Source organism: Condylostylus longicornis, unplaced genomic scaffold, assembly GCF_029603195.1.
Source record: "Condylostylus longicornis isolate FDR11 unplaced genomic scaffold, ASM2960319v2 ptg000107l, whole genome shotgun sequence".
Taxonomy (NCBI): Eukaryota; Metazoa; Arthropoda; class Insecta; order Diptera; family Dolichopodidae; genus Condylostylus; species Condylostylus longicornis.
Genome location: NW_026578075.1, coordinates 3,764,020 through 3,787,504, shown reverse-complemented (window position 1 = coordinate 3,787,504; position 23,485 = coordinate 3,764,020). Strand labels below are relative to the sequence as shown.

The following is a 23,485-nucleotide window of genomic DNA, read 5'->3' as shown; positions in this document are numbered from 1 at the left end:
AGTGGTACAAAGTGTCAAAATATTATTCAATCTACTATTTCAAACAGGGTAGGTTATATTATGTTTTTTTTGTAAAATTTTAAGTAAATAAATAAATGATTAAGAAATGAAATAAATGACAAATTAAATTAGGTTATATTATTGCAACATGCGAAAATTGAATAATTGTCGCTGCTTTATACAACTACGTAAAACAAAATTAAATCAGAACTTTTTTGATAAAATTACTGTCAATGTCGCTGACATTGTGAACTGAATTACGACAACGGTACTTCTGCGGCATCTCGTATCATTTTCTCTGTCGCCGTGCCGCAGTAATGTGAGCGCAATATAAAATTGCTGAACTATATTAATGCAGCATGCAGTTGCCGCGCGGCTATTTCTAAAAGCTTCATAAAAAATGCATGCTTCATATAAAATGTATATATATTCCTAAAAATATAACACAGCAAGCGGCTTAAAAATATGACCAGGTAATTCCATCAAGGTAATATTTCCACTTTACTGCTTTTCATTTGCGGACAACACTTAAATTATTTTCCATAAAATATGAATTATTTTGTCACAAAACTTAAATTTTTTAATTCTGGTCAAAAAAACTGAACGAAAAAGAGTTAAATTTTTTTAGTTATTCTAAATGCCAATATATCTTCGCTCCCACATTGTAGTAATGTAGTATTAATATAAATGCAATAGGTGTCAGCTTCGAGAAGTGATATATTAAAAATATTTGAACCCAAAGTTTTATTTAAAAAAAAACCCAAAGAAACTCAACAAACAGATAAATAAATTTCACGTTCGAATTCGATCGAAATTTATTGTAAAATTAATGTCAAAAATATTAATACTTTAAAGTTAACCAAAAAATGATAATTTTTATTACCATTAAACCCCAATTTCGTAAAAAAATAAACATTCATAGTGAACAAAATCCAAATTTAATTAGTGATTATATTTTATTTATTAAAAGTCTAAAAAGCTATTCCTAATATAAACAACTGAGCAAAACAGTTTCCATACGAAAAATTCAAAATTGAATAGGATCCTTTAGGGTTAGAAAGGTATTCCCGATTATTCATTTATAAATCTAATTAACTCCTATAATTAATATTTACTAATTACGTACGCAGTTATTATTCCAAAGTACATACCTATATGAAAAACAAGGTTCTTTTTCAATTTTGTGAATTTTGATTTACCTCACTCAAGTATGTACCTACTACAAAATGCCAAAGTGGATTATATCTCTAATTAGATAATAAACTATTATATTTTATACACAAGAATTTTTTTTCGATAAGGAAGCAAAAGTAATCAAATTACAATAGCCTTTAAATCAGTGGTGGAATTTTCTTTTTAAAATCGCAAAATTTTATACATAAATACATAATTTTAATAAAAATACATAATTTCTATTGTATATTTCAATACGTGCGAAAAATAGACATTTTATTTAAAACATTGTCACCACAGTAGGAAATAGTGCCGAAAAGTATTTAACGTTGATAAAAAAATGTTTCTAATAATTGAATATTGCATGTAACCCAACTTTATCAAACCTCGTAAAAAATTATTTCTTTAAAAATTATAAAGGGCAAACAATATTTGGAGCGAAATAAAATTTCCTTTTAGAACAATGTGTAAACGATTCGTTGAAAAGTTTTGTGTTTGTTTAAATATTTTGTTGGGATTGGAGCGCAACGGTTTAATGACCTAATGGATTTATACTTGGTGAGATATTCATGGAAAAAATGTTATAACTGCTATAAAAATTTTACTCTTAAGGTACTTTTCATCGTTTTAGACAGCTTGACAGAAAACCAGTACAATATTCTTTCTAATCATTTACTATTGCATTACTAAATATGAATCCATTTTGTTCGGCTAAACTTTTTCTTTCTAATTTTAACAAAAGAAAATTTGGAATCTAGAATTTATAAAGCGGCTGGTTAATTCAATTCTGCTTAATATTTTCAAATAAATTTAAAAATTTGGAGTTTTAGAGCAGCACTGATTAACAAGCCGTTAAATATTATCGTTAATTACTTATCGCTTATACATGCAACAATAATGTGTTTACAATCAAATAAAAATGTATTTGTAAAAACAAAATATACAACCCTATACTTTGTTCAACTATCTTATCAAAATGAATTATGATAACTGATCAATTTTGTCTGTCCCCTTTATTAAAACAATACTGCTATATAAAAACGGTAAAAATTCTTTTATTTGTAATTTTCAATTGTAAATTCCACAATAATTTATTCAAAATGGTCAGCTACAATGTTTACTCGTGCTTAATAGTTTTTGGATTTATCCTACTTAGCATAACTAATGTTGAAGGACATGGTCGGCTCATAGATCCTATTGCCAGAGGATCTAGATGGCGATACAATGAATCTGCTCCACCAGATTACAATGACAACGAGGGATTCTGTGGTGGATTTGGGGTTGGTACATTTTTTTTTATTTTTTAATTAGAAAGTTATTATAGTAGTTTTGAATGAACTTAAATGTATATATACAAAACATAAAATTTCATAAATATTTAAATAATTTATATTGGTAAAATTTGTTTTTAAAGATTCAATGGGGAGTTCATGGTGGAAAATGTGGCCTCTGCGGAAATAGTTATGGAGATGCAGTTCCAAGGGCACATGAATATGGAGGTACCTATGGTGAAGGTGTGATTGTCAATACATACAAAACAAGTGAAATAGACTTTAGTGTGCTTTTAACCGCCAATCATCGGGGATTTTTCGTTTTTGATTTATGTAATATGGACAACGCTAAAGAAAGCGACGAATGCTTTGCCAAAAATCTTTTGGAACTAAAATCTGGTGGAACCAAATATCAATTACCAAACTACAATCCTAACACTTATTACAATAGTACTTTAAAAATTCCTGCTGGTCTTAAATGTAAACATTGCGTTTTCAGATGGACATATACTACAGGTACGAAATAGTCACATACTTACAAATATATATATTTATATCACCTTTGTAAACACATAGACAGTAAATTTTGAACTCTTTTAAAACAAAGGAGTTGTAATATAATATAAACTTTATAATATGGCGTTGCTATATAAGAAAACAAATTAGATTTCCTCCAGTTTTGCATTTTAAATAATTAAATATTAAAATTGTAAACAATATATGTACATAATGTTTGATACTAAATGGGGGAGTATCGAAATATTTATACGTCAGAGATTTCAGTAACCACTATTCAGTAAGTTTTCCGTTACAGCAATGCAATTTCCTATTCATATTTTCATCTAAATCAATTTAAATTTGAAATTGTGGAGTGTGTAATAACTGTATAGAACATACAGGCATTCAATACCTCATTCAAACCTATGCTCACATCTTACATTGTTTTATATTTTTATATTTGCCAAAAACTAATAGCTTTTTTATTTCAGCTAATACTTGGGGAACATGCGAAGACGGTTCTCAAGGTTTGGGATGCGGACCTCAAGAAACATTCAGAGGTTGCAGTGATGTTGAAATAATATAAAAGTATAAGAAAAATAGTTCATAAATACTAACTGATATGTATATTACAAAACGAGTTTATTTAATGTACAGAAATATTTTTATATAAAATCGCATTAAAAATCGCAGGTTTTGCGTTTTTCTTAGTTCAAAAATAGAACCAGTGTAAACGCACTTTTTGTTTAGATTTTTTTGTTGTTTTCAATTATAAACTGTGTTTACATGACGACAACTACTATGTTCACCTTAGTATTTATTATTTCTTTTTAAATAATTATGCAGCTTTTATATTCGTTGGTCGTCTTGTGATGTGATGTGTTGATCTCGAAGATTGATTATTATAAAATTATTGTATGAAACGGAAACGTGCTTTCATCGGTTAATATATGGGCTTCATAAAACTTGTTTTGTTGTCTTGCACTTGGTGTCGTTTAGGCCATTTAAACTTACATAAAATTATATGATTGCACAATTTTTATACATCAGTGCGACGTCATACAAACATCATGTATGTAAAACCTTTTGAAAAACAGTCCAGATATAGTTCCCAATAATTCGAATATATTCACTGGTTTGCAATTGATGTTAGTCATAAATTCCAAGACTTCATAGTGCAAGCATTGTAATTGTCAATGTAATTGACAATCATTTAAATTTTTTTTTAAATTTTTTTTAAATACATAGATAAAATTGTTTAACAATATTATAATATGTCAATTGCAGAAATTGCTTATTTCCACAGTTAGCCACTACCTAAATTGACCGATTGATATAAGCTTATAACAGAGTAGAATGAATACTGTACAAGTTGTACTTCAATTGCACTATCATGCTAAAATTTCTGTTAAATTATGGTTGTTATTTTATCAAAAGTTGTACTAGATAATTCAACACCTAAAAATCTCTCATTCATCAAATTACAAATAATATTGAAGTAAACAATAATAAACTTTATTCCTCTCTATTTTAATTTACGGTCGTTTTCATTTGTACATGCAAATGAAAACGAACGATTCTTTTCGATTTTTTCATTTTCGATTATCGTCTGAAAGGAATTTACGTCTTTAGATTCTATTCGATCTTTATGATCGATTTTATTTTTATATACGCATACACTTATTTGGTACATAAGTATCTGCAAAACATAAACAAACTTTTGAAAAACATAACTATGAGTGAGACAAAAGAGATGTTTGTTTTTTTCTGTACTTTCAGTCAAATATTTTTGTTACACTTTTGTTTGTTTACCTTCTTCTTCTTCTGCTGCCTATCCGTTTCCAGATGTTGGCGATCATATTTATACAGTCAATAGCTATTGAATCGATGCGACCAGATCACGGAAGATGTTTCGATCTGCTGCCGCATGCACCAGATCTCCGATGTTGTTGATTCCGGACCAGTTTTTGATGTTTCGCAGCCACGACAACTGCTTCCTCCCTACTCCTCTTCTGCCTTCAATCTTCCCCTGCATTATTAGTTGAAGAAGCTCATATTTTGTTCCGCGAATTACATGGCCAAAGTAAGACATTTTGCGACGTTTTAAACTCAGGAATAGTTCACGTTTTGTATTCATTCTCTGTAGAACCGCTTCGTTTGTAACGCGATCCATCCATGAGATTCTTAACATTCTTCTAAACGTCCACATTTCAAACGCCTCTAGTTCACGTTTGTTTACCAATTACTCATTATTATCTGACAAGTCGGTGTCAAAATTTATATTGGTACATATTAGGGATCAGATTTTTTTCCATCAAAATGTAAAATTAAATTGTTAAATACGAAAAAATTTAAGATATTATTAACATAATATAACAAAATTTAAGATAAAATCTGATTTCATAATTGTCTACATAATATACGTATATCAGACTAAAATTATGTGATAGAACTCAGACTGTACGTCAAAATTTAAAAATTTGCTACGAAAGTTATAAACAAAATAAATATCAGCTGTTTTAAAACTTTCGCAAAATTAACAACCTAATCGTGTATCTCGCTTTTTTACTCATTTTTATTCACTTTCAAACCAAAATTTTCAGTATTTTCTAATGGATATTTAATTTTTCCAATAAGATTAATGATTTTTCTAAAATTATCTGCTGAACGTCTCCCTTTCGAAAACAAAGTGATTAAATTTTGTATATATATTTTTGGAAAAAAAAAAACGAGATACGCAATACGGAATTGCTCTTTTCACTCGAAAATTATATTACAGAAATATATGGTAGTTATTCACTTTTTTCTCGCTTTCGAGTAAAATAACGAGATAGACGATCAGGCTCTAGTTGTGGCAATTTACTTTTGAAAATCTGACAGTAAATCTAAGGAGAATAGAGTAATTTCTTTTATTTGCCGTCAAACAAAGTGTGATGTCAAAAAGTGTTAACACATATACGACTTTCATTAGACTTATGCTGTCTGCGTCTTGAATACGCATGCAACAATTTTCTCTATTTCTAAAATATTTGAAAATGGTGAATTGTTTTGTGGTGAATTTTTTGAAGGAAACAGTACGTTTCTGTTTTGGCTTTTTTCATATGACTGTAAATTTTCAAATTTTTTCAATTAAATTTCTTTTTGTAACGTACATAAATAATCGAACAATATGAGTCAAAATCTCTAATTATTTTTACTACACTTTTCAAATATTTTTCTTAAAAGTTCTACAGATAATTTTAATTTTGGCATCAAGTATTTAAAAAATGAACTTTCTTGTTTATCAAATTAAATTAAATGTAAAAATAGTATTTCAATTTGTAATTTCAAAATGAAAAACACAAATATTAAAACAAAGAACGGTAAAAGAACGGTTTTTAAAGTGAAAATAGCTAAAATAGGACAATAGGTAAGTAACTACATATATTTTGAAATAAACTTCATACAATTGGTAAGACATGTGCGCAATGCGCACCACATTTGCGTCGTAAAACTTTAGAATTAAAGAATTCATTTAAGTATAAGGAAACGAACATTCTTGATATCTTATTATGTATTTATGTATGTATGTATGTATGTGCCTACACAATTATGTATAGTTTTACAAAAACGAGTAATGCAGCAAAATGTGGATAGACTATAACCCTTACTTAAGCAAAATTCTTTTATTTAATAGCAACGAAAAAATATCTTAAATTTTTTTCTAATACACGAAGGCTTGCTTATAAAGAAAGACTTGGTATTGTTAGTAAGATTCAAAAGGTGTATTCCAAGTTTTTTCCAAGTCAAGTTCTTCCCAGATCTTTTTGAAATCTGTAAAACCCGCAATATTTGGATCGGATATAAGATGTACAAAAAGTTTCCTCAAATAATTCCGGATTATCTTACAATTGGTCTTCTGGAGAAGACATAAAAACAAAATTTTTATGTTTAAGTTGACAAAAACAAATTGTATTTTTGAAAGAAAACCAATAGTTCGACATCTGGCGATTCCAAAGTACTTAATTTAACAAACCATTTTATCCTTTTAACATAAACATATTACGTATATTGAATCACAAAGAGGCAAGTGAATTTTCTAAAACTTCGATGCAAGAAATTCCTAAAATAATATGAAAAAAATCAAGATCAGATACCAATATTTAACGAATTAGAAAACTGTTATATTATAAGCTAAGAGTTATATTGTAAACGTGTATATGCCATAAGCAAACTGCATAAATGCATATTTTTCTTTATGTACACTTTTATGTATTAGTTTACTTTATGTTATGTAAATACATATATCAAATAATACCCTATTTAAACAGTTTTAATCTCAAGTTTTTATTTGAAAAGATCAGTTCTTTAATATAATTATAATACAAATTCCAAAGAGGCAATTTCGTCTTAAAAGTAGAATTAAATATTATCTTGTTCAAATAAGCGTTCAATAAATCCTTTTTTAATAATTTAAAATACGATTTTCAAAAAAAATTTTCTAAATACCGTTTGAATAGTTTTTAATTGACCATAATTTAAATGAAAACTTTAAAACTTTAATTTTATTTTTGCCAAATATTCAAAATGCGAATTTAAAACATTCAAATTTTATTAGTTCTCTAATAAAATTCAAGTAAAATATATTTACTTTTGACTATTTATTTAATGGTATATATACAATGAATGTGTTTATTATAGCCTAAATTTTGTCCATTGGTTTTTAAATTATGCTGAATTAACTAAAAATGTTTCATCTAAATGGGGAGTGTGACTCATTATCATCGATAATGCTGTCTGGTTGTTCCATAGACGTATTAAATCCTAATCTAAGAGGTGTTGTTACATCGTCTAAATCTGCAACTGAAAATAAAAAAGAAAACAACGTATAATAACAGTATTACGAATTACTTTTTACGAAAGATTACAAATTTCTAGACAGATCTAATGTTAATAACATTTTGTACTTTTGTAATAAGCATACTTTTTGTTTAATGAAGCAGCAATAAACAATTTTATAATATTAGTTATATTATAGAATAGTAGAATATTATATAGTCCAGGTTAAAGTAATTTCGTTAGTTATAAAAAAATTCATATATCAATATCAAGTTTATATTAAATTTGAATATAATATATGAAAACTACATTTCAAAAAAAAAGGAGCCCATTTGAAATTACTTTAACAAGAATTACAAAAAGAAAAATAAATTTTTTCAAAAGTTTTTCTGTACCTGAATGCATTTGTTCTCTAATTTCTTTTCCTTCAGGCGAATGATAAAATGATACATCCGCAAAATGCCGATCCGCATCTTCCAAAAGTATTTCAATAATTTCAAAAAAAGTGGGTCTTAATGATGGCCTATGTTGCCAACATTTAACCATTAAATTATATAGTATATCTGGGCAGTTTTCGGGTCTTTCCATAACACCTCCATCAATTACATACCGTAATACTTGATCATTCGATAAGCCCTTTGGGAAAAATATTTGTGTATATTATTCTGATATAAATAATACATTACTCAAGTTTTAATCATAATATAACTAACTTGATATGGTTGTGAAGCTAATGTTGCCATTTCCCATAAAACGATACCATAACTAAATACATCGCTGGCACTTGTAAAAACACCGTCTTTTAAACTCTCAGGGGCCATCCATCTCACTGGCAAAAGTCCTTTAGTTCCTTTTCTATAATAGTCTGTTTCATATATATCTCGTGTCATTCCAAAATCTCCAATTTTTACGGTTAAATCTTGAGCGACCATGCAATTTCTTGCGGCTAAATCGCGATGAACAAACTTTTTTGCTGATAAATATGACATTCCATCCGCAATTTCGATTGCCATCTAAATTTGAAATTTTTATTAGGAGAACTTTATACTATTTTGCAACACATATAAAACAGTAATCTCACCTGAAGTGTTTTTCTTAATGTTGGAGGTTGGGGTAAAGGTTGCCCTTCTCTGAAATTTTCAGGATCTGGACGATGTCTCCTCAAAAATGCTTTTAAATCTCCATTGCTCATCAATTCCATAACAACCAGAGTTGGCTGACCACGGGAAACAACTCCTAGTAATCTAACCACATGATGTGTACTTAGTTGTTTCATTCTGTGCGCTTCTTCTAAAAACTTTATTCGTTCACCATCAGTAGCACTCTCGTTTACAGTTTTGATAGCGCAAGGCGTATTGTCTTGTAATTGATTATAATTTTTAATAACACCTTCGTAAACCATACCAAAAGAACCTTGTCCCAATTCTCTTAGCTGAATTATTTGTTCTCGTTGTAGTTCCCATTCGTCTGGAGTATACTGCATGCTCACATATTCAGGGTTGACTGATGTAATTAATTTTAAATCAGGTTGTTGCGCGTAATATTTTCGCTTCACGTACAATAATATAAGACCGAAAATTCCCAAAGATATCAATATTCCTATAACGATTCCAACTATTTCTATCACCTGTAAACTACCAGGGTAAACTGTTATATAAACGGGTTCTGAAAATTTTCTAAGATGCCGAGGTATTCGAGTATTAGCTTTTACTTTTATTTCATAACGACCTGCCGAAAACTTATCTTTATATGTCAAACGGTTTGAAATATTGTTAACTATAAGATTTTCCATGTAAACACATCGTGATATTGGTTCTTCATTTTCAAAATCTACTTTCCTGGAATGCACTGTATAATAAAGAACGAGTCCATTTGCGTCTTCTGGGGGTAACCAAGATATTCTCAAAACTGTAACGCCAGTATTGTTACTTCTTTCTGATTCGACTTGCAAATCTCTTACAAAATCACTGTCTTCTGCAAAAAGAAAATCAAATTAAGTTTTTAGTAAAAAGAAATAATTTTAATTGTTTGTGCATAATAGTTTAACTAAAATTTATAGCAAATTAAGATTTGATTAATACGGTAATGTTTTACAACAACATTGTTGGTAAATACTAAATATAATTTAAATATTAAATTACTTTTGAAATCGGTTTTTGCTTCCCTTGAGTTAGGATCACTACAATTGTGTTCTATTTTGCCTTCTCGGCAAGCAATTATTTCAATTTTGTACACTCCAAAATGTCTCAAATTATTTACAGTGAATTTTGTTACATTTGCTGCCACCTCCTTGTAAAATTGTACGTAAAATGTTCCAGTTGTGTTATTATGCCATAAATTTTGTTTTCCAGTCGAATCATATTTTTTATCAGTAAAAATTTTTTTAGGAAATTCTTCTTCAGCGATTGCCCTTCTGTTTCGATTAATAATAGCATTAGAATGTACAGGAGTCTCATTAACTTTCTTCACAAATATAAAATTTTGAAGAGCATTTTCAAAATGAATATCATCCTCTACAAATTCAGGTCCCTTTTTGCTTGATTTTTGTGACTCTTGTTGAATGTCACAAGTGCAATGACTACAACTATCTTCAATATTATTTCTCGACGGCTGGACAGTGTCATAATATACCTCATTAATATCGGCTATAAACAATAAGTGAAAAATTTTCATGTTTTCTTTAAAAATATTAAATTTTAATAGTTTAAATACAAACATTGTTTTTGCATGTTAATAAAACATATATTTTATTGTGCCTTTTGGTTTGCAAAACTGTTAGAATACCTTCAAAAAACCACGGTAGATAAAAAAACTAATATTTTGAAAATACATTGAAGATTTTTATCCTTTATATGTTTAGTAGTCAAAATGTTTTTTGTTATTATTTTTAGAGAGTTAAATGTCCTTAAGATAAAATCAGCAAAACCACCACATTATAGCGGTTTACTTTTAGCAAGTTTTACAATTGCGCCATTTTTTTTTTAAATTTATTTGAAATAGATTTTTTGCCCGAGAATTTTTCAAATTGTTCTCTTTTCATTTTAACAGCTTAGGTTTAGTTCTCTTTTTATTTTAATATTTTACAACCAACCCAGCATTGTTTTTAGCTTTAATATATAGAGAACATCATTAATATTTGGAGAAAACAAAAACCAGAGAGTATAAAACAAATTACAAAATTTATAACTAAAATAATTATAGCTGGCGGATTAAATTAAATAGAAAAAATTAAATGCGTGAACAAGTAGCTTTGGTATCTTCAAAGTTGGATTTATTTGGATTATTTACAAGGTATGTCACATATATTTACGTAACCATTTTATTAAATTATTTAATAAAACGTATTTTTAAAACTATATCGAAAAATATCAAGACATTTTTGTATTTAATAAAAACTGAAAATACTTTACTCACTGTGATTGCAACGTTCTTCACTTCTTAATGGATGATCTACTAATAGTTTTAATTTAATTTCGTACAAGACTAATATTCCATTTGGTTTGTTAGGTGCGAGCCATTCAATTTCCTAAAAAAATGAAATTCTTAGCAATTTTTTTTATTGCCCAATATTAATTTTTATCTTTACAAGTGAATTAATTGTAGTATTAATAACACGTAAATTTCGAACTTGATCCGGTTGTCCAGGAGCTGACATAAAATAATCGATCTTACTTTCACCGTTTGGTTGATCCGCAATAGTTTCTGTTCTAACATAGTAAGCATATCGAGTATAAGGCTTTAAGGGGTTAAAGAGAAACGTATCAAAAGGTTCTTTCGTGCGATCATAGATTGTCCATCTGTTTATAAAAATAAAAACAAAAAGAATTTATTATCAGTATTTTATAATAAAAATTTAATATAAATGAAATATGCAAAATTGCACTAACAAATTTTGTAAAATAGCTCTATTTGTTAAGAAGTTCAGACGTATTTTATTTTATGGAGTTTTTGCAAAAAAAACAGGAGGAAATTGTAATGAACAAATTTTGATTTTTGATATACATATACCCTATTTACTATCACATGATTTTTGAATATAACTTATAAGAATAAAATACTCTTACTAAATAAACACAACATTGTTTACAATTATATCTACATAATCAAACTAAACGTCTTCAAAACTTATTCATGAATCAATATTTAAAGTTAAAGCAGCTTACGCTTTTAACAGATTAAGCTCAGTCTCTTTAAAAACAACAAATTATATAATTTTGTTATGTTGGTTGTAAAATGTAAAAAACTACTTTGATCATACATATATGTGATTATTTTTTTTTTAAGTTTTGCAATGTATGTTAAAAACATAGAGCCTAATATTCGAAATAAAATTTTTTGTATTAAAAAGTTTGTTGCGATGCAATTTTATTGGTTTCGTTGGGATAGCTAAAAATTTATGAATTCGATATTATAAAAATTTCTTAAATTACTTATATCAAAACTTTTTAGCTTATTAAATTATAAGCTTTATCATAAAGTAATATTTAATGTAAAGTTAATATCGCTAAACTTGGAGACACTTTTAGATAAATCTTTTGAACAAAATAATTTTTATGTGTGTGTATATACATACATAGAATTTCCTGAAAATCTTAATTTTCCTAATAGTTGTTTCACTTTTGTTTAAAATTCTGTTCATTTACAGGAAAAAATCTAACTCTTTTATTTTAACCTTTTACAAAACTTTGAATGAAAAAAAAACAAAAATAAATTAAGCTTACGCGTCATTTCCACATGAACTCCGATAATCATATTTAGAAATATTTTTTGATACATCCGGTGCTTCAATTAAATAATACTGATAAGATATTAGCGATCTGGGGTCAGAATATTTTATAGGATTCAAAACATGTATTACAGCTCCTTTAACATCAACTTTATCAACTTGCGTCGATAAAACTGTCATATTGCATGACCCACGATTTCCGTTGGTTGTATTAGAGACTTCTGTTGCTTGAAAAGGTTCGTTATAATACATGTGTTTCCTCAAAGCTTCAATTTTATAGTAACACAGCTTTTCATTAAAATGAAAAAATATTCTTCCTCCTTTTATTTCAACAGTTTGATTTTCACCCCAAATGTCTTGAAGATTACTATTTTCCAACACATAGAATGAATAACTAAAAAGAAATTATTTTTGTGTAAATTGTATTATTAAATAATGTGCTAGTAAATATGTATGTACTTTTATTGGCAAAGATTGCTATCTTTTGTCTAAAAACTTAAAGATTTATATAAGAAATAAAATAAGAATTTTTTGTTTGTATTAGCTACTTATTTTTCTTTTTACAAGCTTCTTGCCATGTTAAATTTCTTGAAATTTTAAATAAAGAAAAAAACTTTCGAGAGGTCGGTACCTGTCTGGCAAAACACCAACTCCAGAAATTTCTCGTAAATTTTTGAAAAATCCTAAAGAAGGTAAGGCAAATGAACGCACCACTTGCAAAGTTGTATGAATAATTCGAATACTCTCAAATGAATCTTCTAACTCTTCCATAAGATGTTCTAAAACAGTAAAATAAATATTATTTATCAAATAACCTTAATTCAGTTTTTTTTTGATATAACTGAATGTATATACATTCTATTTAAATTTACACATATAATTTTTTTTCATCGACTATTTAAAATCTTTACTTACTTCCACCTTGCCGTAAATTAATGATTAAATCTGTTGTAACATTAGAACAGCCGCGAAATTTTTTTGCATCTGCAAGACTGTCTACGGGTCCACCCTCGCATTGCTCCTCACAATCTCCCTTTTTACATTTCTCACAGTAGCGCCCAACTGGAACTGTCTCTGTTTTTACACTGAGTTTTTTATAACCGTGTGGACAGTCAATTACGCAAGCTTCTTCGGAAACTGCAGCCATTTGAACTTGCTCATTTTGGTATTTTTGTTTTGTGTAACATGCTTCAGTAGTAATACAACTTCGATCTGAGTACTAAGAAAATAAAAAAAAAGTTAATAATAACTATTCTTTCAAGCTCAAATTTACTCTACCTTTAGGAATTTAGGTTTGCAACTTTTGGTACATTTGTGATCTTCTACAAAATCTCGACAACTTATACATTGATTCGGGGTCTCCCTACATCCCATACATTCTGAATTGCAACAAACTTTTTCATTTAGGCAATTATTAGGACAAGCTGATGGGCAAACTATATTTTTTAAATAAAAAAATACCTTTTATAATTTTAATCCTCGAAAAAATATAAAAATCAAATAATACTAATAGAATTAAAACGATTGATTAATTTCTCCTTAATAATTAAATAAATCTAACCAAACTATTAACTCTTTCAAATATCATTTTAATATGATTTCTAAAATAATTTAACTTTACATTTTACTATATCAAATACTTAATATTGTATTTAACTAAAATTTTAATAATTATTATAGTACTAATATCTACTATAAATTAGTACTAATATCTAATATAAATTACTTCTTTCACAGTAGAAATGATTCCAACATCCTGTATTACTGCAATCAGCAGGCTCCTTCTCAAATATTCCTTCCGTGGCATTCGGACCCCTTGGACATTTAGGACAATCTCTTTTATCTTTATTTTCCTATTATTGAAATGATTAAAAATATTTAAAGTTTTGATAGTTTTTGACTCAAGTATATATGATTCAACTTTTATAATTTGATTTACAAAATCAATAAAGTATAACGTAAGTCTCACATAAATAACCAGCAATGAATATATCGTAATACAAAATTTTAAAACTTTTATGTTAAAATGTAAAAGGAGATTTTATAGGAAAAATTTCGTAGCTTTAAAATTATGAATTTATTTGGAATACTAAACTTACCCATATAAAATTATTTTCATTGTTAGCAACAATATTAGTCCAATTAATAGTGTCAACAAAACATAAATCAGCATTATTCGCTATACGTACAGCACCACGTTTTATCCTCGATAAAGAATAAAGCCCAATGTCAACAAGATTAATGTTCTCAAAAATAATCAATGCAAATTGTTCAAAAAGTATCGTCCCTCGTATAACTGTTAAATTTGGAAATATACTACTTAATGATTTTAATCCCTTAAATCTATACACCATTAGGAAATCTGTAATTTCTGTTAGTTTAGGAAAAGCGTATTTCTCAACATCGTCTTTTAGCTCCAAATTTGTTATAGTCAAAAATCCTTCAATAATTGAACAATTTTTATGCTTGGTTATTTCCTCATAATCATTTCGAACGTCAATTGATGAACATATGACTACAAAAAATAAAAAAGAAAATTTACTAATTTAACAAAATTGAAAAATTTATGCTACATTTTTTAGTTTTAATTGTTATACTTTTCAAATAAACATCTGGCCTTCAAAAGCATTGAGTAGCTCTATGTAGCACGAGTTTTAATGTGACCAAACAAAAAATTTTAAATTTCTTCACATATCAAATAATTAAAATTTAATCAAAAGCATTAGCTTAATAACAAAATTCTTTAATAGAAATTCAAAATAACGGAACCAATGATCAAATCATACTAATCAAGGCTTTCTTTTTGTGTCTGTTTCCACAAATAAAATTTTTGAGAATTCTATTTTAAAATAAATGAAAACTAAACGGTTTAAAATTTAGTATCTAAAAATTACTATAACTTCGATTTGGAGTTTTATTAAAATTAAATATTATTTTAATTTACATACTTTTATTCGTAAATTGTAAAAATAAAAATATTTTCTATAGTGACTATTTTCAGAAGTAATTCTGTACTGAATTTTTAAAGAACGGCTTTTTACTGTGAGCGGCTTTGTACTGTCAAATACGAGGTCGGTTTTATACTTCTTAATATTCTAGAATCATTTTAACTAACTGACAATCATTATGAAAGCCAACAAACAAAACCCCAGAATTTGTTATTTCACGAGAATATCTTGCAAAACTAGCTGGACGGTTAGAACATTTGTGTATACATATTGCAATTAGACTTATTTTCTTTAAAATTATATAATGTACTCGTATGTAAATAACGAGTTCAATTTAGATTTTACAACAGTAAAACAAAAATTTATAAAAGAAATATCATTTCAAAGCATTTTTTTTCCAAGACATATTTAAATGAAAACATAACAAATCTTTAATGTTTATGTGAATACTCACCCTGTCCTTTAGAATTATGTAATACGGCTCTGTTATAAGATATATCTCGCTTATATACAGAATTTGTATGATATTTATCCGTTAAATTGTAATAATTATTTATAAAAATATCAGAAGGCTTTTTTTGAAGAAAATTATTTTTCACACTGCTACTGTCGCACACTAAGAATAATGAATTCGCTAAGTATAACGCAAAAAACACTCTCAAAATATTTGTTAAAAATTGACATTTTAGCGTCCATAAAAATAAATTTTTAATTTTAAAATTAAAATTTGTAATATTAAAGTTTAAATTAAGCGACTGTTTATTAAATTGTTTTAATTGTTGCCTTTTAGTTCTTGTTTTAAATTTCGATCTAATTCTTAAACAACTACAACCAAAAAAATCATTAATGCAAAAAAATATTGTACTATTTGGAGTAGTAGCCGTTGATGCTAGTGAATTATCATTGTTATCATTATTATAACTATCATTATTACTACTATTATTATTATTATTATTATTATTTTTGTTATTATTATTATTATGAATAGGAAAACTTGCATTTGTATTATTATATATCCGACATTTTTTGTAATTTTTTTGCTTTACAAATATATTTTCATCCGAATTATTTAAATATTGCGTCTCTTGTACACTTTTTTCGGTATTTTCATTATTATTACTATTATTATTAAATGTTATAACTTCATGTTTTTCTTCTAATATATTTTTTTCAATTAACTGTGATGAAAGCACGTTTGAATTACACTTATTAATAATGCCGGTCCTTAAATTAACAGTATTACAATTTGCCCCTTGCATTTTGTAGCTTAATTTTGGATTATATTAATTTGGTACAGAAGACAGTAAAATACCTTACTCTTATATTCTAAATTATATTAGTAACTTTACTACACTTTTATTGTACATTTTTCAAAAGAAAAAAAAACCATCAAGTACTTTGCCAACAACAAAAGTAGATGCTTGCATTATTAATTTACTTTTTTCTAATATAAAAAAAAATAATATAATTATACTTAATATTGATTTAAATTTTTCTAATAAAAAAAAATCTTAAATTAAAATTATTGTTGACTTTCTCCTAATTTTTCTAATTTAAAAAAAAAATATATATTTTTAAATTTCTTAATTTTGAACTTTGTTAATTATTTTAGTATTCACTATTCTATGTGGGAACTGTGACCGATTTATATGATAACCATGGCATCTCATCACAAAAATTTTACTGCGATTACTGTTTTTACTTAAAAAATCTTCGTACAGGTATTCTCTGGTAACGAAAAAAAAAAAGTATATAGATTATTTTAGTTGATATGTTTTTAATTTAATAATTATAATTATTGATAGTGTAGACTTAGTGAATTATCTTCAAAGTGAGCAATGTAAAATGCATTTTTAATAAATGTGCATTATTAGGCTTAGTAAAGAGATAAAATTTTAAATTTGGATGAAAAATTATTTATTATAGCGTCAAACTTTGTATTAAACAAATGCATTGGTTTATTCACACAAAATCAAATTGAGCCAAAGAACACAAATTTTTTTTTTTATGACAAAATATTATCAGTCGGACTAGTCGGAATAGCTGTAGAAATCGGACCAGTACTATTAACAAATATTTTGTTTTTGATGGTCAAGTTATACTATTCTGTTATAAAAATTAAAGCACGGAAAATTTTACATGTTTATTTTGCAAATTTACATGTTAATTTTGATGATTTTTTGCTTAGTTTTAAACTTTAAAAGTTTCGCGCAATAAATTTAAATTTCTGGCTTATTTCTAACAAAATTCAGGATCTGTCTGTTTATAAAACTTTTACATCCTTTGTGATAGAAAGCTACAATTGGGTACATATATAGCAATCTTTGCGAGAAACCTATTTTTCTAGAAGAAAATTTTTCCTTACACCTCTCTCTTTTTTAATTAAACTGCATAAATTAACACTTGAATTCGAAAAAGAATTTGTTCTTTTTTCCAATGTGTATATACAATAATTTTTTCACCCCATAATTTACCTATGTTTGGTACATAATAATGAAGTACTTTAGATAGACGCTTATTTTTTAAAAAATTATTTTCATTTGTTTTAGGGGAAGGTCTACTTTACAAACAAATATTTAGTCACAGAAAAATTTGTGATATTTATAGTTCCTATTGTGATTTCGGAAAGAACTGAATAAAATAGTATTTATGTACGTAGGATTACATACCATATGTAAGTATGTTGTAAGATGTAGAAAGACATTGTTTTGCATCAAAATTATTTTTTAAATATTTAAAACTGATTAGAAGATCTTTTATTCAGTTTTGGGCGAACATAAGTATGTTATGGCATGCGCATATTAATGTTTTTAGATTTTAAATTATTATTCATCTGAAAACTGTTGAAACAATTAATCAGTAGATACCTTGTTAGTAGGTTCGGAGGCTACCAAAATTCGAAAATCCTTTTAAAAACTTTTAAAGTTCATAAAATGATTAAGTAAAAATTACTCTAATAATTTCATTTTTAAGCACGTAGTCAAAATTTAATAATTTTAATATCTTCGAGTAATTGTAACATAAACTTATCTAGCATGCCTTGTACTTTAGCGATTATTTTAAAAGTTAAAGTTTAATTTTTTTTTAATTTTCATGTGTACATAAATATTTACATATGTATGTACATATAATGATTGTAAAAAATATGCAATTCCTACATTAATGCTATTAATCTTAAAGTTTCTGCGTTATTGAAAGTCGAATTTTCTTCCAGTAGATTGAATATAAAATAATGAAATTTTTGGAGTTCTATTACGATATAATAATAAAGTTAAAGTTTCTTTTTGCCTAGACACATGTGCGATTTGTGTGCTAAATTGTAATTGATAAGGATGTTGTTAAAACTAGCTCACTTCATTTATTATATATAAGTATAGGAACTTACGTGTAATACGCACGTGTTTTATAAATATATACATACATATACTTATCTAACTACAAAATTAATTTTCTTTTTAGAAAATAAGCCTGTGGTTAGCAAACAGATCCACTTTTTGCTTAACTCAAATTATACATGGGTAGACAAGTAAATGGAGCCAATGTAATATTTACTAACTAAAATTCAATAATTAGGCAAGTGCGGGTACTTATTTACAAATCTAGGTTAATTTATATTTTAAAATTGTACTTATATTTAAAAATATTATTGAAATTTATTTATTTTATTTCGGTAGATGATTAGAAAATAATTAGACTTAAAAAATACTACTTAATGTTAGATAGTGTCATTTAGTTTAAATAAAGCATACGCAAGTAAATAAGGTAGCTAGGTAAAGGTAAAGCACTTTTACCTAATTTTTTTTTGAACTAGATAAAATAAAATCTTATACCGAAATATTTCTACATATTAATTGTTATTGACAAATACGTAACATATCACTATCGCACTATAATTTTATAATTTCTCATGAAAACTTTTTTAATTTTATTTTGTTTTGAATTGCAATAAAAAAATGTAAAAAAAAACTTAATATTTTACGCAAATATTTATGAACCATATCTTATAAGGTTAATGAAATAGCACATACCTACAATTTTTCAGTCTTAGAATAAATATCTGTCAATTAGAACAAACTTTTATTTTGAAAATAAAATTGTAAGTGTAAATCTAAAAAATTTACGCCTAATTATTACAAAACATCAAAAAGATAAAAAAAAAAGCAAAAAAAAGAAACAGTTAAATATTTACAGTAAATTATCAAAGCTGAGGAATGAATATACATAGTTGTTGTTGACAGAAAGAATGGAGACACGTTTAAACTGTCAGAAAAGATTAATGAGAATCTTAAATCAGATAGTCGAGATCTAGGGTCATAAAAAATTAAAATTAAAGCATTCTTTTTGTGATTAATATTTTTTAAAAATCCTTACGAAAACAATATTAAAATAATAACTACCTACATACATATGTATATAAAATTAGATTATTATTATGTTTACATAAATTACATACATACGTGCGTTCATCAGCCATGTACTTACATACATACATATTATTTTCTTCATGGCTCTACTCTACAATTTCAGTATTTTTTTTAAAAAAACCCTTCACAGTCATTGAAAAATGCAATAGTTTTATTATTTATTCTAAAAGTAATTATAGTAAATAATATAAATTACTCATATAATAACTTAATATTAAAGTTATATACCTATAAACCTTTTACATAAATATCAATGACTGACTAAGAATTAAAACTTGTTTATTTGGGCATAGCAATGTTTATTCAATATTATATACATATGTACCTACATACATACATATATTATTTTTTACAATAATACTTAGTTTTGTTATGTATGCCATATATATTATGAGTATAACTCTATCGCATAAGTATATTATTAGAAAGCATATTATGATTTAGGTATAAATAAATATAACACATTACATGTACATGATATACATATATATGCGTATCTATATTTATATAGACACATACGTATAAAAAAAAAACAAATGCTTGAAATTCATTTAATCTTGTCATAAACTTGATAGTCATTGAGAAAACTTAACGTGTAAAAATGTTTACATCAAGCATAATTTTAATATGGATCGAATATTTAAGTAATTTTTAAGAAATACGTACATACGTACATATATTATTCCTATGTATATATATATATAATATGATAATCTAAAACTTTTAAAAATATTTTTTTTCTGTACTCCCATTAAAAATTTTTATAAAATTATTTTTTTTTCTCTTTTGACTTTTTAAATTGAGATATTTTCAAAGCAAGCCAAGAAATTTTTTAAGATACGTGCATCAGTTGATTGATAACTCAATGTAACATCCATTTTGAAGATATTTAGTCTACACAAATATCAATTTTATATTTAATTTTTTCTTTAAATGGTTTTACATGTTTTACACTGAAGATTTTATAATTTTTTTTAAGTATATCTTAAATTCTAAATAAAGTTTTATTTATTGAATACGTATTTATGCAATTATAAAAAATATTTACCACATAGTGAAAAAATGAAAAACAGTTTTATTCGTTCCTTAACCCTACATCAAATGCAGATGCTTTATTAAAATTAAAACATATTTAAAAGGTATGTAAACACTTTTAATAAATCATGTTGTTCTCGAATGATGTTTCACATTTTTATTTTACAACTTTTTTTTATAGGTATTGTTATTAGAAGAATACAAATGTATTGAAGTAACCACACTATTTTAATTGTATATATTAGATTCGAACATTTCTTCTTAAGGGAATTGAAAAATTTTTTACTTCTAAGTATGACGAACCAATAAAATTATGTTTACAAACAATTTATTTTAATTTATATCCACATATTTGAATTATATTGTTTTTTGTTTTTACTTTCTCATAAAAAAATCATGCTTTTATACTTCAATTATTTAGTGTTTTTTTTTCTAGAACCAAAAAATAAAAACAAAAGAAGTACATTGACCTCAATAATTAAATCAACGTTCCTAATCAACATAAACAACTAATATTATTAAATGTTACTATGATACTAAAATTGGTTTCATTGTAAAAATTAAAACCTGGTGTGCGTAAATATAATAAATGTAGTGTTCGCAATGATCAAAAACTTCACATTCTCTTTGATGCTTTGACAAACAGGATTGAAATGGTGTTCATGACAAAATGCAAGGTATATTGATAACATTATAGGTCTACAAGTTCGATTTCTTATATTGCAATGTTAGTAAGATTGAAGTGATAAAAATTAGATTATGGATACTTATATTACACCAAAGTTTAACCTTAGTGTAAACCTTAGCAAAACTCTGAATATTACTTATAATTTTACATAAACAATATAATGATCGAAGTTTGTGTTAGTAAAACCCGGGCATACGATCACATTCTGCAGTTTTGTAGTATCAGTTATCATATAAAATTTTGATTCCGAATTGATTACCAAGATGGAATAAATACAGCTTTTTATAAAAAAAAATTATGTATTTTTATCCGCTTTTAATTTTCTTAAAAATCAAAGATTTATAATTTCGTTGGTATATCTTTAACTTATATTATTTAAAAAAAAAAATCTGTTATTGTAATTAATGTAGGTGATTATTTTAGAATTTTTGAATATATCAAAATATAATTGCACTATTTATTTTTATTCTGGAAATAACAATATTTGTAAAATGAAGCCTTTAACATTATTTAAAAATTAAAAAATATTAAATACTGCGAACTCTAAACAAACTTGTACGTTATAATGTATCAGCAATATTCACCATTCTATTATCTATTAATCGAAATGTAGTACTTCTGTTTTTTGATACCTGAAAAATTATTGTTTGCTACACAAAATAGACATTAAGAAGTAGACATTTTGTAAATCTAATTTTTGTTTTGTGTGTAGATGTACGTGCATATAAATATTTATATATGTGTGTATTTTGTTTTGAGTTGGTAAACTAAAAGATTTTACGTTTCGATTATACAAAATATCCATCAACTATGTACATATGTATTTTGTAGCAATACGATTTTATATAGAGTAAGGGTATCAAAATTATTTTTTTTTAAAATAATTCTTACATACATATTAAGTACAGAGTTAAAGTAAATAAAAGCGCGATAAATCAAAATTTAATAAAAATGCATTTACATACATATAAAAGCATATTTCTGATCAAAAATATTAGATTTGTTAAAGTAAGTCAGGTTTTTAGTAAGTAAGTGTTAAAGTAAGTCAGGATAAATGAGATATTCAAATAAGATAACTAATATTCTATATTCAAATTCCATTAGTTATCTTATTAAAAAAATACTATAGGTTCCTTCCGAGAAAAAATTAAAAATATATTATAATGAATTTAATAATTTGTATTTTACTTAAGTTATTTTAAAACTTAATAATTATTATATTAGCTATATTTTTATAAAATAACTTGAGTAAAATATAACAGAGTTATTTTTTGACAACGTCAAAGTTTGTGTTAAAATTAATACTAATAAGACTTGTCAAAAAATTGAAAATGATCACGCTCACGAGGAAAGGGTTATTATTTCTTCCTTACATAATTAAGTTAAAATTTAATACGATCTCGCGAAGAAATCTAATGCCTTTAAGATTTCGAGTGATTTCTTCTGATAAAGTTTCAGAAGACATACGTACACTTCAAGTTTGTTATTTGCGTTGCTTGATATTATTGAATATTAAAAAGTATTTTGGTATTATTGAAAAGTATTTTGGTTTCCAGTATAGAATTTTAAATATTGAAATTAATTTTAAAAAATTTTTCAATAACAACCCAAGTGAATAGAATGAGGGTGATAATGAACATATGTTTGTTATTTCATTTTTCTTCCAAAGAACTATTTTGACAGTCTAAGGTTTTTGATCGTTTTGTTCCTTTTGTTTTGATGATTTAAGTTTGATAATCTTACATAACTTTATGAAACCTTACATTTTATAAATTTTAAGTATGAAAATTTAAAAACTCCCCTTATAAATTTTTTTTCTTATTTCAAAATGTGTAATCAATAAAGCAAAATGCGCGTTGAATTCTTTTGCATCTTTATCGAAAATTGCAGTTAACAAAAACAAT

At 26.0% G+C, this 23,485-nt stretch overlaps 2 protein-coding genes across 3 annotated transcripts; one reads left to right on the top strand and one right to left on the bottom strand.

Annotated features, from left to right (window-relative positions):
* The first annotated feature begins 2,209 nt into the window (after positions 1–2,209).
* On the top strand, positions 2,210–3,634 carry LOC129614385 (uncharacterized). Its single transcript, XM_055528959.1, has 3 exons — positions 2,210–2,453; positions 2,588–2,960; positions 3,434–3,634. The coding sequence occupies exons 1-3, from the start codon at positions 2,274–2,276 to the stop codon at positions 3,526–3,528; spliced, it is 648 nt and encodes a 215-aa protein (XP_055384934.1). The 5' UTR covers positions 2,210–2,273; the 3' UTR covers positions 3,529–3,634.
* A 3,853-nt stretch (positions 3,635–7,487) lies between these two features.
* LOC129614270 (insulin-like receptor) lies at positions 7,488–21,303 on the bottom strand. Of its 2 annotated transcripts, none has more exons than XM_055528796.1 (15): positions 20,907–21,303; positions 15,889–17,162; positions 14,586–15,001; positions 14,213–14,339; positions 13,765–13,922; positions 13,402–13,705; positions 13,118–13,265; positions 12,482–12,880; positions 11,347–11,557; positions 11,175–11,286; positions 9,902–10,405; positions 8,842–9,734; positions 8,474–8,773; positions 8,156–8,396; positions 7,488–7,784 (listed from the first exon to the last, which is right to left on the bottom strand). In XM_055528796.1, the coding sequence occupies exons 2-15, from the start codon at positions 16,691–16,693 to the stop codon at positions 7,675–7,677; spliced, it is 4,728 nt and encodes a 1,575-aa protein (XP_055384771.1). In that variant the 5' UTR covers positions 16,694–17,162; positions 20,907–21,303; the 3' UTR covers positions 7,488–7,674. The 2 variants fall into 2 exon arrangements, with proteins under 2 accessions (XP_055384771.1, XP_055384772.1); XM_055528797.1 differs by lacking the exon at positions 20,907–21,303 and adding an exon at positions 19,463–19,527.
* Positions 21,304–23,485: the final 2,182 nt, after the last annotated feature.

Excerpts from the sequence above, each read along its gene's own strand:
- LOC129614270 (XM_055528796.1), bottom strand. The coding sequence starts at position 16,693 with ATGCAAGGGGCAAATTGTAATACTGTTAATTTAAGGACCGGCATTATT. Across the intron at positions 14,340-14,585 it reads ATGAAAATAATTTTATATGG|GAAAATAAAGATAAAAGAGA; the intron begins GTAAGTTTAGTA and ends TTTCAATAATAG. Across the intron at positions 9,735-9,901 it reads AGCAAAAACCGATTTCAAAA|AAGACAGTGATTTTGTAAGA; the intron begins GTAATTTAATAT and ends TTCTTTTTGCAG.
- LOC129614385 (XM_055528959.1), top strand. The coding sequence starts at position 2,274 with ATGGTCAGCTACAATGTTTACTCGTGCTTAATAGTTTTTGGATTTATC. Across the intron at positions 2,454-2,587 it reads GATTCTGTGGTGGATTTGGG|ATTCAATGGGGAGTTCATGG; the intron begins GTTGGTACATTT and ends TTGTTTTTAAAG. Across the intron at positions 2,961-3,433 it reads CAGATGGACATATACTACAG|CTAATACTTGGGGAACATGC; the intron begins GTACGAAATAGT and ends TTTTTATTTCAG.